Consider the following 15,118-nt stretch of genomic DNA (forward strand, 5'->3'; position numbering starts at 1 on the left):
AAGATACAAGTTAATGTAGATTTATTTTTCATAATGAGATTTAGAATACAAAGTCAAAACATCTTGGTTCCATTTAGGTAAGTATGAATGGAACAAAGTTGGGTGTATACAGATTGAAGAATAATGATTTTTGACATAAATAGGACATGGTTTCTGGCACATGTTTCTTTTGCTTATACTCTCTATGTTTGGAATATTAACAAGCATATTTAATCTGAAATGTGCAGAGATGGAGGAAAGAAATATGCTTACAAACAAGAGAAAGGTTGATCAATTTTGTACGAATGAATGATCAAGCAATAGAGAGATTCAAGGTACAAAATATGGATAACATGCTTTCAATCAACATAATATAAATGAAGTCATTTTTATCACAGTTGAAAAATAGCTTATTCACAATAAAGTCAATTTCAATTATAGTGTATATACCACTGCAAGAGTATGTTGAATATCTCTAAATAATTGTATAACATGGTGTTATAAGTGAGAAAGGTAACAAAGGTGTCATGGCAGGGACTTTGTGATCAACATTATCGGCTGACTGGAGTCAACCAGTTGATGATATGCAACGCAAAAAAGGGATTCATATTAGCTCTAGCAGTACCATTGGAAACTCAAGGTATTTTACCGAGAATAGCAACCTACAAAACGATGAGATCTGGGCAAGCTTGGGAACTAAACCAGATGTTCTAGTAGATGTAACTAACACAGGTAATCTTATAGTACTAACAAAATAGAAACCAAAATCTTATTTAGATTATGGATAGGTAAACTATGAAAGATCTTTATATGGCAGATACTGCAAGGCATGCTAGGATGGAACGAGCTAACAAGCTAGCCAAGAAAAAATAATGTGTAGTAGAATCTTCCCCTCAAGGTAAAGCCTTAATAAATAATACTTTATTTCAGCACTTGCTGTTAACCAATTATTAATGTGCAAATCATTCTTTAATTGCATATTAGTGTGAATAGTGAGCGAGGTTACATTGTAGAATAACAATTTGTGAAAAAATTATATGTATAGACCCAACTTGTGTTACATAACTGTATATAAAGTGTAGTAATAATTCATTGAATTTTTTCTAAAATCGCTACAAGGTAATTATTATTCACTAATGCCAAGTGTATTTTACTATTGCTTAGTGGAAAATTTAGCTATAGATTGTGTCATCCCAGGAAATGTAACATCTACTCTAGCGGATTGGACACTCTATCCAAGTATTGTTATGCAAACCATGAAGAGGGATGAATACAGAACTTACAAAACAGCCAAAAATAGACATTGCTGCCATCAAATCTAACAACACTAGACAATTTAAGAAGTAGAGGTAATGGACTAATAGTAACAAACTACACACCAGACTAATTTATGCATTCTAAATATAGTAATTTAGCAAATATCTTTCATTGGCAGACAATGCTAGGCATGCTAGGATGAAACGAGAGAACAAGCTAGCCAAGAAAAAACAGTATATGGGAACGTCTTCCCCACAAGGTAGGAACTATATAAACTATGTTGTAGAAGGACTTGCTTATTCCACCTGAGTTATAATAGGTACATTTCAAAGTCACTATTTATGAATTCATGTGTCCTTAGTCTGAGTTATCTTTTTTTGTAATAATTTATATGTTTTCTGACATGATAAAAATTGTAGTTGAGTTGGTTAACATTCACAATCAAAGGTTGATTGTGGATAAGAAAAACAACACATGTTCAAATGCAAAGGTTAGGATTAGTTTATTAGATCTTTGTTAAGTTGCAAGTGTTGGATTATGGCTATTATGGATTGAATGCTACTGAAAATTGCTTGATTATGCTGAATTTCTGAATTGCACACCACAAGTTTGATTGAATGCCTATGTGAAGCTTTGCATTCGATTTATATGTTGTAGTTACTATAAATATTAAATGGCTTGGACACTAATAAATTTCCTGAAATTTGCTGTAGTGAAAATCTAACAATAACGACGTAAAACCGCTCGTATTTTCCGGTGTCATCACTCATCACCGAATCTCAATAACATAAGACCCATGAGGTTTCACTAGTAAAGAAACCATTTTACAGATTCTAAATACTTACCATTTTCTGGCACTGATTTATAGCCTGCAGCTTATGCATTTCATACTCATTTTTTCTTCCTTCTTTCCTTAACTGCTTTCATAAACGTATAATGCATACAATATGATCAATTAGCACACTGATAATAAAGGAAGATCAAGCAAAACAGGCCCTGGCCCGTAAATACTTTTTATGTGTACTTTTTGCAAACTTTAGAGAACTATAAAGCAACCATAAATTGATGTTTATTATTTTTACAAAGAAACATTCAAATGATAAAGACACAATTGTTTCATCTTGAAATAAAAATTAATTGGTGAATTTTCATCTTCTTTAGATATTGTTGATCATTTTCATGAGCCGATTAACAAAATGAGAATAAGGAGAAGCCTCATACCTGCAACAGCTCTTTCTCTCTATAAGCCTTCCATTGTCAGTGATTTATTGTGTTCTTTACTTGTAGAAGCTTTTATAGGAAATAAATAACAAATAATTAATAGGAATTGAAGAAGTGGTGTCTGCAGTATGTTTTTTTTTAGTCATATGGTGCGTGTGGTCCTTATACAATCTTAAGAGTTGTGAACCCCTTTGTGAATTGTTCAAGTTTGTTAACCTTTTGATTGTATCCTTTGTATGGCTTCTTTTTAGGAAAGCAGGAGTCAATAACAAGCTACACGCACACATATTTTAGTGAAGACTACGACATAATTATGCATTCTTATGAAGAAAGGAGTAAAAAGGTATTTATGACTGGAATTTTGTTGCTAAAACACCTAGCATTGTATTATGTGATTATTTGATGTAATTGACTTTGGTTTTTGACTATGAATTATAATTGTCGTTGATATTATTGTGATTATTGTTTAATGGTTAGATTTACTTTGATTATGTCTGTGTTGCGATTATTGTTTTGGTTGAATTGAGTGCTTGTAAATGAACCATGTTGCTGCCTTGTTAGAATTGGTAACGAGAAATTAGGAGGAAATTATTGAGTTAGAATGATATTACTAAGTAGTAACATGAATAAGTGATAAATTAATTACTAGTATTTTCTGTTTCCACCTTTCATACAATCTGTCCCTTTCACACAAATAGTATTATCCTTGCTATGAACTTCTTAAAATGCTCATGTCTACATATATATTAGTAGTTTAGTACTAAAGCATAGTAGCACTTTATTTTATATCCTCATTGATTATTTTAGTAGCTAAGTATTATTTTACATTGTTATTTTTTTAATTCTTTCGATGATGTACATGTTACTGAAATTTAAATGCAATGTCTTACTAATCTTATAAATTTTTGTTGTTTTAAATGTCAGGTTCTAAAAAAATAAAAAATACTTGTCAATTAAAATACAAAAATCTGTTAATAAGAAGGTGATTAGTGCACACAAAACTAAGCTTTCACACCTTAAACCTACAAAATCACGAGCTCTAGTTCCTTCACATGTATCTAAAAAGCCTTCAGCATTACCACCTTCTTCTTCGCAGCCACCACAAAAATTCAAGAGAAATTTACTATCATCCCATGCGGATCATACACCATCACCATCACCATCACCAGCTGAATCACCATACTGTTCACCTATCCAACGTCAATCATTTGATAATGCTCCTAATAATGAACGAAATTTACATCATGCTCACTCATCTGATGAAAATCATTAAGATGAATCTCTTACTCAAGAAGGTGAACCTGTCACTCAAGAAGGGCTCTTGAAAATCGTGCCTTTTGGCAAAGAGTAAGTACAACAATCACTTTTGTGTTTTAACGTTCTCTTTATATTATTTTTATTGTGAATACATGTGTAATTACTCATTATTTGATCTTCTTATAGGTTTAATCCATGTACTGCTGTTCGTCATGTAACAAATGCCATTAAAAGCAAATTTTCAGAATTCTGCCCTACATGGGGACATGCCAATGAACAAATGCAAGATTTGTGGTTTATTGAATTTAAGGTAAGTATTTATTATCTTTTTTTTGTTATTTTGACATTATACATAGTAGGTAATTCAATGTATATGTTTGTTTTCTTTTACAGAAAAATTGTATGTGGGAACCTCAACACAATGCAAGAATTCGTCAATTTTTTTAGATTAAAGGGAATGCTCAATTAAGAGGGTTGATGAATCGGGAGAGATTCAATTATTCAAAAGACCCTAACTATGTACCAAAATATATTCCTGAACCCGTTTGGCGTCAACTATTACATTATTGGGCTACAGATCTGCATTTTTAGAACTAGTCAGCAGCAAATACTGTGAATCGAGCATCAAATGCTGGAAGTTCCATGCATACTGGTGGTTCCATATCTATGGGTGAACATGCACACAGAATGGTAAGATAAAAATAGTTTAATTTTAGTCTTAGTTCTTATTATGTGCAATATTTTCTTATTCTTTTTTCTTTCTTAATCGATTAAAACTATTATATTATAGGAGAAAGCTATGTGAGTAAAACCTTTTCTAGATGAGGTTTATACTAAATGCCACACCAAAAAGAACAAAAGTTGGATTGATAAAAGATTTGAAAAAGTCATTGTATGTGATGCTAGTTTGTTCTTCTTTTTTTTGTCGTTTTCAAAAATAATTTTCACTATATGTTAGTATTTGTTCATGGCATATTTAGTTGTGATTAAAATGAATTGGTTTTGTAGGGCGAATTCAAAAAGCGAAAGGCAGAACTTTCTCAAGTAGCTTTATCCTTGGATAATGAGGAAGATGTTGAGGCATCTAAAGAAGGCCTAGATATACCAAATGATTACACTATTTGGAACGAAGTTGTGACAAAGGAGAAAAAGAAAGCTGCTTTTGGTTTAGATCTCTCTTCAAAGTTGGATTTCAGAAATTTCTCAAAGACATCCAAAGACAATCTAAATATTGAGCAAGAATTTCACATGTGGAAAGAAAAGGCAAAGGAGCAAGAAATGATCAATGAAGAGCAAAAGATTAAGTTGAATGATGCTGAGCATAAGTTAAAGGATCAAGGACGTCAACTAAAAGCTCAATAGAAAAGAATTGGTTCTATTGAAAAGACACTTCATGCTTTGTATAAAAAGTTGAATCTCCCACTTCCTTCAACCATGTCTGTTCTTGCAGATGATGAGCTTGGGACAGGCTCTAGTGATGATGAGGATGATAACATGAGTGATTGATGTTTGGAGTATATATTTTTTCTAATTTAGATTAAGGAATTTTTAGGTGAATTAGTTAGTACATTTAATTTTATTCATGATATTTGACCTTTTTAAAGGCTTTTTTTTGTTTTAGTTTAATTATTTTTTTATTTTATTTTGATTACATTCATGGACAAGTATTTTAATAATAAATATTTTTTTAACTCTTTTATGGTAATTGGCTTTTTCATGACTTTATTATGTGTTTATAATTTCGATGATGTAATATGAAAAAATGATTATGATGGTCTTAATATAGAAAGCAAATCGAATACAATTTATTTTCTAAAATATTTATATATTAAATAGTAAATTATTTTGTATGAAAATTATTTGAAATATTATATTAAATTTGTAGAAAATATGTGCGAAAATAATTTTTTGTTTTGTATGAAATTCGTTTCAAATACGTAAATTCTTTTAAATTAAATTTGTTTGAAATTTAATTGAAAAAAATATTTGATTTGTCTAAAATTTGTTCGAAGAAAATTTGTTATATTTGACTAAATTCATTAGAAATTTATCTAAAATAAAGTATATTTTTTGTTTGAAATTTGTCTAAAAATCAATATTTTTATGTTTGAAATTTGTCTGAAATCCGTTGTCTTTATATTGGCTAATCTATCTGAAATTCGTCTAAAATACATCATAATAGTTAGAAATCTAGCAGATAAATGCCTATTTGAAATCTGTCACAAAATTGTCTGAAAAAAATTTCGGATGAAATTTCAGACAAAATGTAAATTAGCAAGAAGGCTTTTTGGGACAAAAAAAATTCGTCCCAATTTTGTTTGAAAGAAAAAATTTGTCTCTAATTTGTTCGAAATTTATTTCAATTTCGTCTCAAAATTCGTCCGAAAAAGTCCTATTTCTATTAGTGTGAATTATGGTCCTCGAAATGGCCTATTTAAAGGTCAGTTCTATTTAATTCTGGTCTATATATATAGGCTTGATACACAAAAGGTAATCAAATTAGCTAATGAATCATACCAACTAACGAGTACTCTAAAATAAGTGCAAATCAAAGTTATATAGCTAATCAAATTTTTATGTAAACAAAGGCACTAACCTTGGTCTCCATCCTTGGCCTAGCATTCTTTCTCTCAACCTCCCCTTTCACCTATGCCTCCCATAGAGACATTGACTTTGTGCCTTCCAACTCTTCCTAATTTGCCACTTTTTACCACTCTGCTCAATCTTACCGCATTAGCATATGTTAATATGTAAATCTTGAAACCCTTAAAGATATTAACTCTGTTCCCTTTAACTCTGCCCAAGTTGCAACCTTCAATGACTCTACTAAATATGCCCGACCTGCATTTGCCCACGTTAATATGCGAAACTATAAGGCCCGCGCCTTAATATTTGTTTGCAGAATTAAACTTCAAAATCATCAAAATCACTAAATTCACATATGAGGTTCAAATGTTACAACCAGAGAATTTAAAGCCCTTAAATACTAAATAGATATAGAATACACGACATTTAAGCATTGATGTATGGTCATAAACTCGATACCAACCGAGATTTAGTTTATTATGTGTTAGATATTTTTGTCATATCGGTTTATAAGTAATAAAGAACTAATCTTCGACCTATTGTAAAATGGATGCAGAGCAGTCAAGGGCTCACAAAACAAGAATCACTGTCATACATCGACAAGGAAATAACAATGGTATGATATTAAATGGCTATGAATTTTGCTCTCCAATTCCTAAAAACTGAATAGTTTACAAGTTCACTTAACTACAAAATTTAAGCCGTTCTTAGTATTATACATCAGAATTAGGGAAACACACACACATATATATATATATATATATATATATATATATATATATATATATATATATATATATATATATATATATATATATATATAGGTGAGGTCTCTGATGGCTTAATAATGGGTGGCTAAGTATGGCTAAAAGGTTGACTAGCCTTTCAATAGATGACACATGACAAAGAGTTTAGTCATCATATATTTAAGAAGAATGTTGAGTGTAGTAAGTACCATAAATTACTGATGGCAAAAAGAGAAATACAATGCAAAAAATTATTTTTGTTTCTTGGGCCTTATAGTAATTAAACAAAAAAATTCTTACTACTTTTAATTTAAAAAAGAAATGATAATATTAAAAGAGAGAAATAGTTCACAAAAAGGCAAAAAAAAACATATAAGATGATGAATTACTTTTTTTTAAATATATTATATTTGTGAAATATACTAATTTAATTACACATTTTCATTCATTTAAAAATAGTTTTATCTATCCATAATAAATTTAAATGTTACTAAGATTTATTTTTTATATTATTATATTATAATTATTTGAAAATAAAAAGATTAGAATATATTAAAAAATTATACCTTCGTACCTTTTTTTTATCAATTATTTTAATTTTTTTCTTTTTGTTTTGTTTTATAATTTCGTCCACTTTCAATTTTTTTTCCAATGTAGTTATTGGTCTTGAAAAATTATTTTAAAAACAAAAACATTAATATCTTAAATTTGTAATATATATTCGATTTGTTTCTTTTATCTAGTCAGTTTAATATTTTTTTTAAAGTATTACCTAAAATTAAAATAGTAAATACTCATATATAGTTATTTTCTTATAAAATTAATAGTTGAAAGTCATTACATAATAATTTATTCAAAATTTTAAATATATCAAATTATCTAACGATTCTTAACTAGTAATTTTATATAAAAATAACTACATATAAATTTCTACCAATAAAAAATGATAAAAATGAGTTAGAATGTAGTAGTTTGGACGTCTCTAAAAATACTCTTTCACTATTAAATGATGTACCAATATTTAATTGGTATATAATGTAAACTCATAATCAAATTAAAAAAAATATTTCAACTCATTTATTGTACAAATAATCTAAATATGTAAAATATTTTGAAATTAAAAATAATAAATATTTCTTTTTTTCGATAAATTTTTTCAATTGATCCTCTATTTTTAAGCATAAATAGCGTTAGAGACTTAGATGAGTAATATTTTAGATATTACAATATTTATAAAAGAAGATTAAAAATTTAGAGTTACTAAATTTAGGGATTTAGAAATTAAAAAAAATTTGAATTAGGGTTTTTTATATTTTTTTAATATTAAAAATTGAGTAAAGATATTATTGTCTATTTAAAATAATTATTTAATCCTTTTTCTTGAATTGATTTAAATTGGTCTTTTAAAATAATTTTAATGTAATTAGTCATTTTTAATAATTATTTCTTGTTAGTGGTCCTTGGGATTAATTTTTCCTATTTCTTTTGAGATTCCAGCACCTTTAATTTTCCCTAAATTTAGTAACTCTAAATTTTTAATCTTCTTTTATAAATATTGTAATATCTAAAATATTACTCATCTAAGTCTCTAACGCTATTTATGCTTAAAAATAGAGGATCAATTGAAAAAAATTATTGAAAAAAAGAAAAAAAGAAATATTTATTATTTTTAATTTCAAAATATTTTACATATTTAGATTATTTGTATAATAAATGAGTAGAAATAATTTTTTTTTAATTTGATTATGAGTTTATATTATATACCAATTAAATATTGGTACATCAATAATGGTGAAAGAGTATTTTTAGAGACGTCCAAACTAGTCAATGAGTAATAGCTCAAATGACATAGTTTCCCCATACTCAATTAAGAGGTTGCGGGTTCGAGTCTCCTATCTTTGGTAAAAAAAAAAAAAAAGAGACGTCCAAACTACTACATTCTAACCCATTTTTATCATTTTTATTGGTAGAAACTTATATGTAGTTATTTTTATATAAAATTACTAGTTAAGAATCGTTAGATAATTTGATATATTTAAAATTTTGAATAAATTATTATGTAATGACTTTCAACTATTAATTTTATATAGGAGGATAACTATATGTGAGTATTTACTTTTTTAGTTTTAGGTAATACTTTAAAAAAATATTAAACTGACTAGATAAAAAAAACAAATCGAATATATATTACACATTTAAGATATTAATGTTTTTGTTTTTAAAATAATTTTTCAAGACCAATAACTACATTGGAAAGAAAATTGAAAGTGGACGAAATTATAAAACAAAACAAAAAGAAAAAAATTAAAATAATTGATAACAAAAAGCTACGAATGTATAATTTTTTAATATATTCTAATCTTTTTATTTTCAAATAATTATAATATAATAATATAAAAAATAAATCTTAGTAACATTTAAATTTATTATAGATAGATAAAACTATTTTTAAATGAATGAAAATGTGTAATTAAATTAGTATATTTCACAAATATAATATATTTAAAAAAAGTAATTCATCATCTTATATGTTTTTTTCTTTTTTGTGAACTATTTCTCTCTTTTATTATTATCATTTCTTTTTTAAATTAAAAGTAGCAAAAATTTTTTTTGGTTTAATTACTATAAGGCCCAAGAAACAAAAACAGTTTTTTGCATTGCATTTTCTTTTTTGCCATCAGTAATTATGGCACTTACTACACTCAACATTCTCCTTAAATATATGATGAGTAAACTCTTGGTCATGTGTCATCTATTGAAAGGCTAGTCAACCTTTTAGCCATGCTTAGCCACCCATTGTTAGGCCACCAGAGACCTCACCATATATATATATATATATATATATATATTCAATTTTGTCAAAGCCGTTCTAATAATAAAATGATCTTCCAATGCATGACATAGGTGGAAGGGCTTCAACAAAGGATGCTAGAGTTGCCAGTCGTAATGAGCAGGCAAGCAAGGGTACGTTGAGAGATATTTAAATGATTAATTTATTATTAAAACTCTGCAAATTATATTCATGCATGTAATTAATGAATTTTTCCTTTCATGTTAATATTGAAATTGCAAAGTATTTGCACATGGGAGATGCAATGTATATACGCGAACACTGCAATGCCTTTTTTTGGTACGATGAAAGGACAAACAAAAGTTATAACACAGACCAACTTAAATTCACGATGTGCTGTAAAGGAGGTCAAGTCCAACTACCACACCTACCAGAAGCACCAAAAGTTTTGTATGAGTTGTTGTTCAATAATAATCCCAAGAGTAAGCTTTTTCGTGATAACATCAAGTCATATATTAGCATGTTTCAATTTACTTCAATGGGTGCCAAAATAGACTGAATTATAAATGTTTCTAGAGGTCCACCTACATTCATTCTTTGTGGCAAAAACTACCATCTAATGGGAAGCCTAATTCCACCAGAAGGGAATAATGTGAAATTATACATAGTTAATTCACAAAATGAGGTGCGTAACCGGATGTCAGCTATCAGGCAAGTATCTACAACCTTTTTATTTTAGTTAAAATATTTTTAAGGGTTTAGATCAAACTAATTAACCTTATATGATTGAGCGTTGTTTAAAAAACTTGACATTATTTAAAACATGCAGGGGTGAAGATAATAGAAACATAGACGAAGACATTGTAAGAGATCTTAAGAAGATGTTAGATGAAAAGAATGTGTTGGTAAAGGCATTCCGCATGGTTAAGGATTCAATGGGCAAAAAATCAAATTTCACAATTAAACTTAGACTATTGGGAAAAAGGGGAAATAGTGGTAGAAGATATAACTTACCATCAATAGATGAGGTTGTTGCATTAATTTTTGGTAATTTTGACATTGACAAGACAGATAGAGACATTGTTGTGGAGACATAGAGCGGATTACAAAGAATTAATCAACTCAATCAAGCATATCTGGGATTACAATATCCCCTGCTATTTCCTTATGGCGAGGATGGATACAAAGAAGATATACCGCTAAACAAAGGACACCATAACAGTGGTAAAGGACGACAGGAGGTGTTGATGAGAGAATTTTTTGCTTTTCGTATACAAAAAAGACTAGCCAACGGGTCTCCACTGTTATACTCAAGACTCTTTCAACAATTTTTGGTTGATGGGTACTCCATGATTGAATCATCAAGGCTAAACTACATACGCAACGACCAAGAGAAATTAAGGTATGAGATGTACAAGGGAGTAAAGGAAGTAGTACTGAATAGAGAAACAACACCGTCATCATGTGGCAAGCGTATAATATTGCCTTCGTCATTCACAGGTGGACCAAGATATATGATACAGAATTATCAGGATACAATGGCAATATGTAAGGTTGTTGGTTATCCAGACCTCTTCATAACCTTCACGTGCATTCTAAAGTGGCCTGGATTTGAAGACTTTTTGAACAATAGAGAGCTGAATCTAGAAGATCGACCCGATATTGTTTGTAGGGTTTTCAAGGCAAAATTAAATACACTAATTAAAGATGTTGAGCAAACAAAATTTTTGGCAGAGTTAGTGCAGGTATGTCCAGTCAAAACCTATTATGTCACAGCTTAAGTTTCCAATAGCAACAGATATAATGTTTTATGTATGACTTTTTATTTGTCATGGATTTGAACTTTTCATTATGAATCTTGTAGTGGTATACACAATCGAATTCCAGAAACGTGGGTTACCACATGCACACATTCTACTATTCTTACACAAGGATGACAAATTTTCCACTGTCGAAGATATTGATAAGATTATATCAGCCGAGATACCAAATAAAGAGACAGACCCTGAATACTTTGATGCAGTCGAAAAGCACATGATGCACGGTCCGTGTGGAGTGGCAAGAAAAGATTTACCATGCATGGAAAATGCTAAATGCATTCGACACTTCCCTAAGAGATTTGTTGAGAGTACTACTATCGACGATGATGGTTACCCGATATACCGATGAAGAGAAGATGGAAAAACTATCAATAAATCAGGAGTCGATGTTGACAACTATTACGTGGTACCACACAATAGGTTTCTACTCATGAGATATGGTGCCCATATTAATTTTGTGTGGTGTGACCAGTCAAGATCTATTAAATATTTGTTTAAATATGTGAACAAAGGTCATGACCGTGTATCGGCTTCATTTTATAAAAGTGTTGCAGATGAAGAGAATATGGATGACTATGATAAAGTCAGTATGTAATATGATTGCAGGTACATTTCTCCATGTGAAGCTGCTTGGAGGATCTTTGGTTATAACATACACTATAGGGATCCCTTGGTTGTTCATCTAGGGTTTCACTTACCCGATGAACAAAACTTGATCTTTAAAGATAATGAAAAGCTCGATGATGTGATCCGAGAAGCATCTGTCAAGGAGTCTATGTTTCTCGGTTGGTTCCAAGCCAACAAGATCTACTCAGAAGCAAGGTTGCTAACTTATGCAGAATTCCCTACACATTTTGTATGGAAGGAAAAGGAAAGGGTGTGGTTGCCTCAGAAGAGCCATGCTGTAATCGGAAAAATCTTCTGTGTCTCCTAGATTTGGTGAGAGATATTACCTAAGGCTACTACTCAATTACGTTAGGGGACCAACTTGCTATGAAGACATTCGGACTATAGATGGTGTTGTATACTCATCATTCAAAGATGCATGTTATGCACGTGGTCTTTTAGATGATGATAAGAAATATGCTGAAGCAATAGTAGAAGCAAATCATTGGGGATCAGGTACATACTTAAGAAATCTTTTTACTACATTGTTATTTTCCAATTCAATGGACAGACTAGAACATGTATGGGAAGAAATATGGATTTTATTATGTGATGACATACTTCATAGACATAGGAGACTACTCGATAATCAAGGTATATATGAACTTTGTGGCATTATAAGGATAGTTTGATTAACTATGACATAAGAATTAACATCTACATATTTATTGGTAGAATTTTTAGAATAACAAGTGTATATCAATTTATGTACAACATGCTATGGCTTGCCTAAACATAACTTTATACATAATAATAAATTGTATGAATCAAGAGGATATGAAAATAAGATTTAATAGACATGGTATTAGATTTATTAGTGATTTAGACTCATTTTATTACATTAACTTTATTAAAGAAAATAAAATTTTGAAAAATTTGACCAATTGTTGGAAGCAAGGTTGTGCAAGTGATTATGATTTGAGTTAACAATTTTTTCTTAATTAAATATATATTTTGACATATATGTTGCTATTATGTACACAGAGTTAATCCTCACAGAGGATGAGAATATAATTAACAAATACAACAAGAATCTGAAAGATTTTCCACCAATGCCAATGTCAGATACAAACCAGTGTAACAATTTACTGTATCCCAATGGCATGAATAGGTTAATTTGCGATGAACTCAAATACGATCGGCAGAAACTAGCTGCAGAGCATGTAACCTACTTAGGACTATTAACTGATGAACAAAAAGAAGTATATAACGAAGTCATTACCGCAGTTCAAACCGGGAAAGGTGGAGTATTTTTCCTTTATGTCTACGGTGGAACAGAAAAAACATTTGTTTCGAAGACACTAGCTTCTGCATTGAGGTATAGGTCACATATTGTTCTAATAGTTGCATCTAGCGGGATAGCATCACTTTTATTGCCTGGAGGCAGGACAACTCACTCATGTTTCGCAATACCACTTAACATAGATGAATTCTCAATATGCAATATTAAGCAAGGGAGTGCACTAGTTGAGCTTTTGATTAAGACAAAGTTGATAATTTGGGAGGAGGCACCTATGGTAAATAGATTCTGTATTGAAGCTCTTGACAGGACCATGCATGACATATTAAGATTCAATAACACAAATAGCTTGGAGTAGCCATTTGGAGGAAAGACAATTGTGTTCGGGAGGAATTTCCGCCAAATACTTCCAGTCATCTCGAAAGGGTCTAGGCAAAAAACAGTCAATGCCAATGCCACTATCAACTCATCATACTTGTGGGATCGCTGCAAGCTTTTGACACTTTCAAAGAACATGCGCTTAAAATCAAGTGATTCAAACTCAAGGTCATCTGAGTTGAAAAAATTTGCTGACTGGATACTAAGTATAGGTGACAGTAGCGAAGGGTCACGATCGAATACAGGCGAAAAGGTTGTCATTCCCGATGACATATTATTTTTCTATTGGGTAGACCCAATTGAAGCAATATGTGGAGTAACTTATCCTTAAATCTTCTTAGAAAGAAATATTGGCAAACAGATTGAAGATTGAGCTATCCTTGCACCAACACTGCAGTTAGTCGATGAAATCAACAACTACATGATGAGTTTAAATTCGGCTGAAGCGCAAACATATTTTAGCTTTGATAAGGCATGCTCCACATAGCCTAATAACGATTTATTGGCTTCAATACACACTCCTGAACTCCTAAACACAATCAAGTGCTCAGGTGTCTCTAATCATGAGTTAACACTAAAAGTTGAAACACCAATCATGCTGTTAAGGAACATTGACCACTCCGCAGGATTGTGCAATGAAACACGATTGATTGTTACTAAGCTTGGAAAACACATAATTGAAGCACGAACGTGTGCGGGCAAGAATAAGGGGCAGAAAGTGTTTATACCAAGGATGACCCTAAGTCCTTCTGACCATCGAATACCATTCAAATTCCAACGGAGACAGTTTCCTATTATGGTTTCATATGCGATGACTATAAACAAAAGTCAAGGTCAGTCATTATCAAAGGTTGGGTTAATATTGAAGAAACCCATATTCACACATGCCAGCTCTATGTTGTTGTATCATGATGATGATCAAAAGAAAGAAACAGAGAATGTCATTTTCAAAGAAGTATTCAGAAACATATGTTGAACATTACAAGTACCGCAGGAAAAGATTCAGCAGTCATTGGTTACACAAACGAGGTACTTGCTCCTACCAACTAAGTCGTTGTTTCATGTTACTATTTTCTTAAAAAGCGATTTTAGATGTAGGGAACTAAATGAGTATACAATCAGTGTCTTTGGCAGGGTTTAACCAAAGTAAAACTATTCTAAACAATAATGTTTTGCA

At 30.4% G+C, this 15,118-nt stretch overlaps 1 protein-coding gene across 1 annotated transcript; it reads left to right on the plus strand.

Annotated features, from left to right (window-relative positions):
* Positions 1–11,186: 11,186 nt before the first annotated feature.
* LOC148544344 (uncharacterized) lies at positions 11,187–13,921 on the plus strand. The gene is made up of 6 exons (XM_088498916.1): positions 11,187–11,582; positions 11,725–11,986; positions 12,170–12,244; positions 12,344–12,479; positions 12,592–12,779; positions 13,308–13,921. Exons 1-6 carry the CDS (start codon positions 11,187–11,189, stop codon positions 13,919–13,921), a joined length of 1,671 nt encoding a protein of 556 aa, XP_088355042.1.
* Positions 13,922–15,118: the final 1,197 nt, after the last annotated feature.

The sequence above is a fragment of the Arachis ipaensis genome, chromosome B9 (genome assembly GCF_059453495.1).
Source record: "Arachis ipaensis isolate K30076 ecotype BB chromosome B9, ASM5945349v1, whole genome shotgun sequence".
In the NCBI taxonomy this organism is placed as follows: domain Eukaryota; kingdom Viridiplantae; phylum Streptophyta; class Magnoliopsida; order Fabales; family Fabaceae; genus Arachis; species Arachis ipaensis.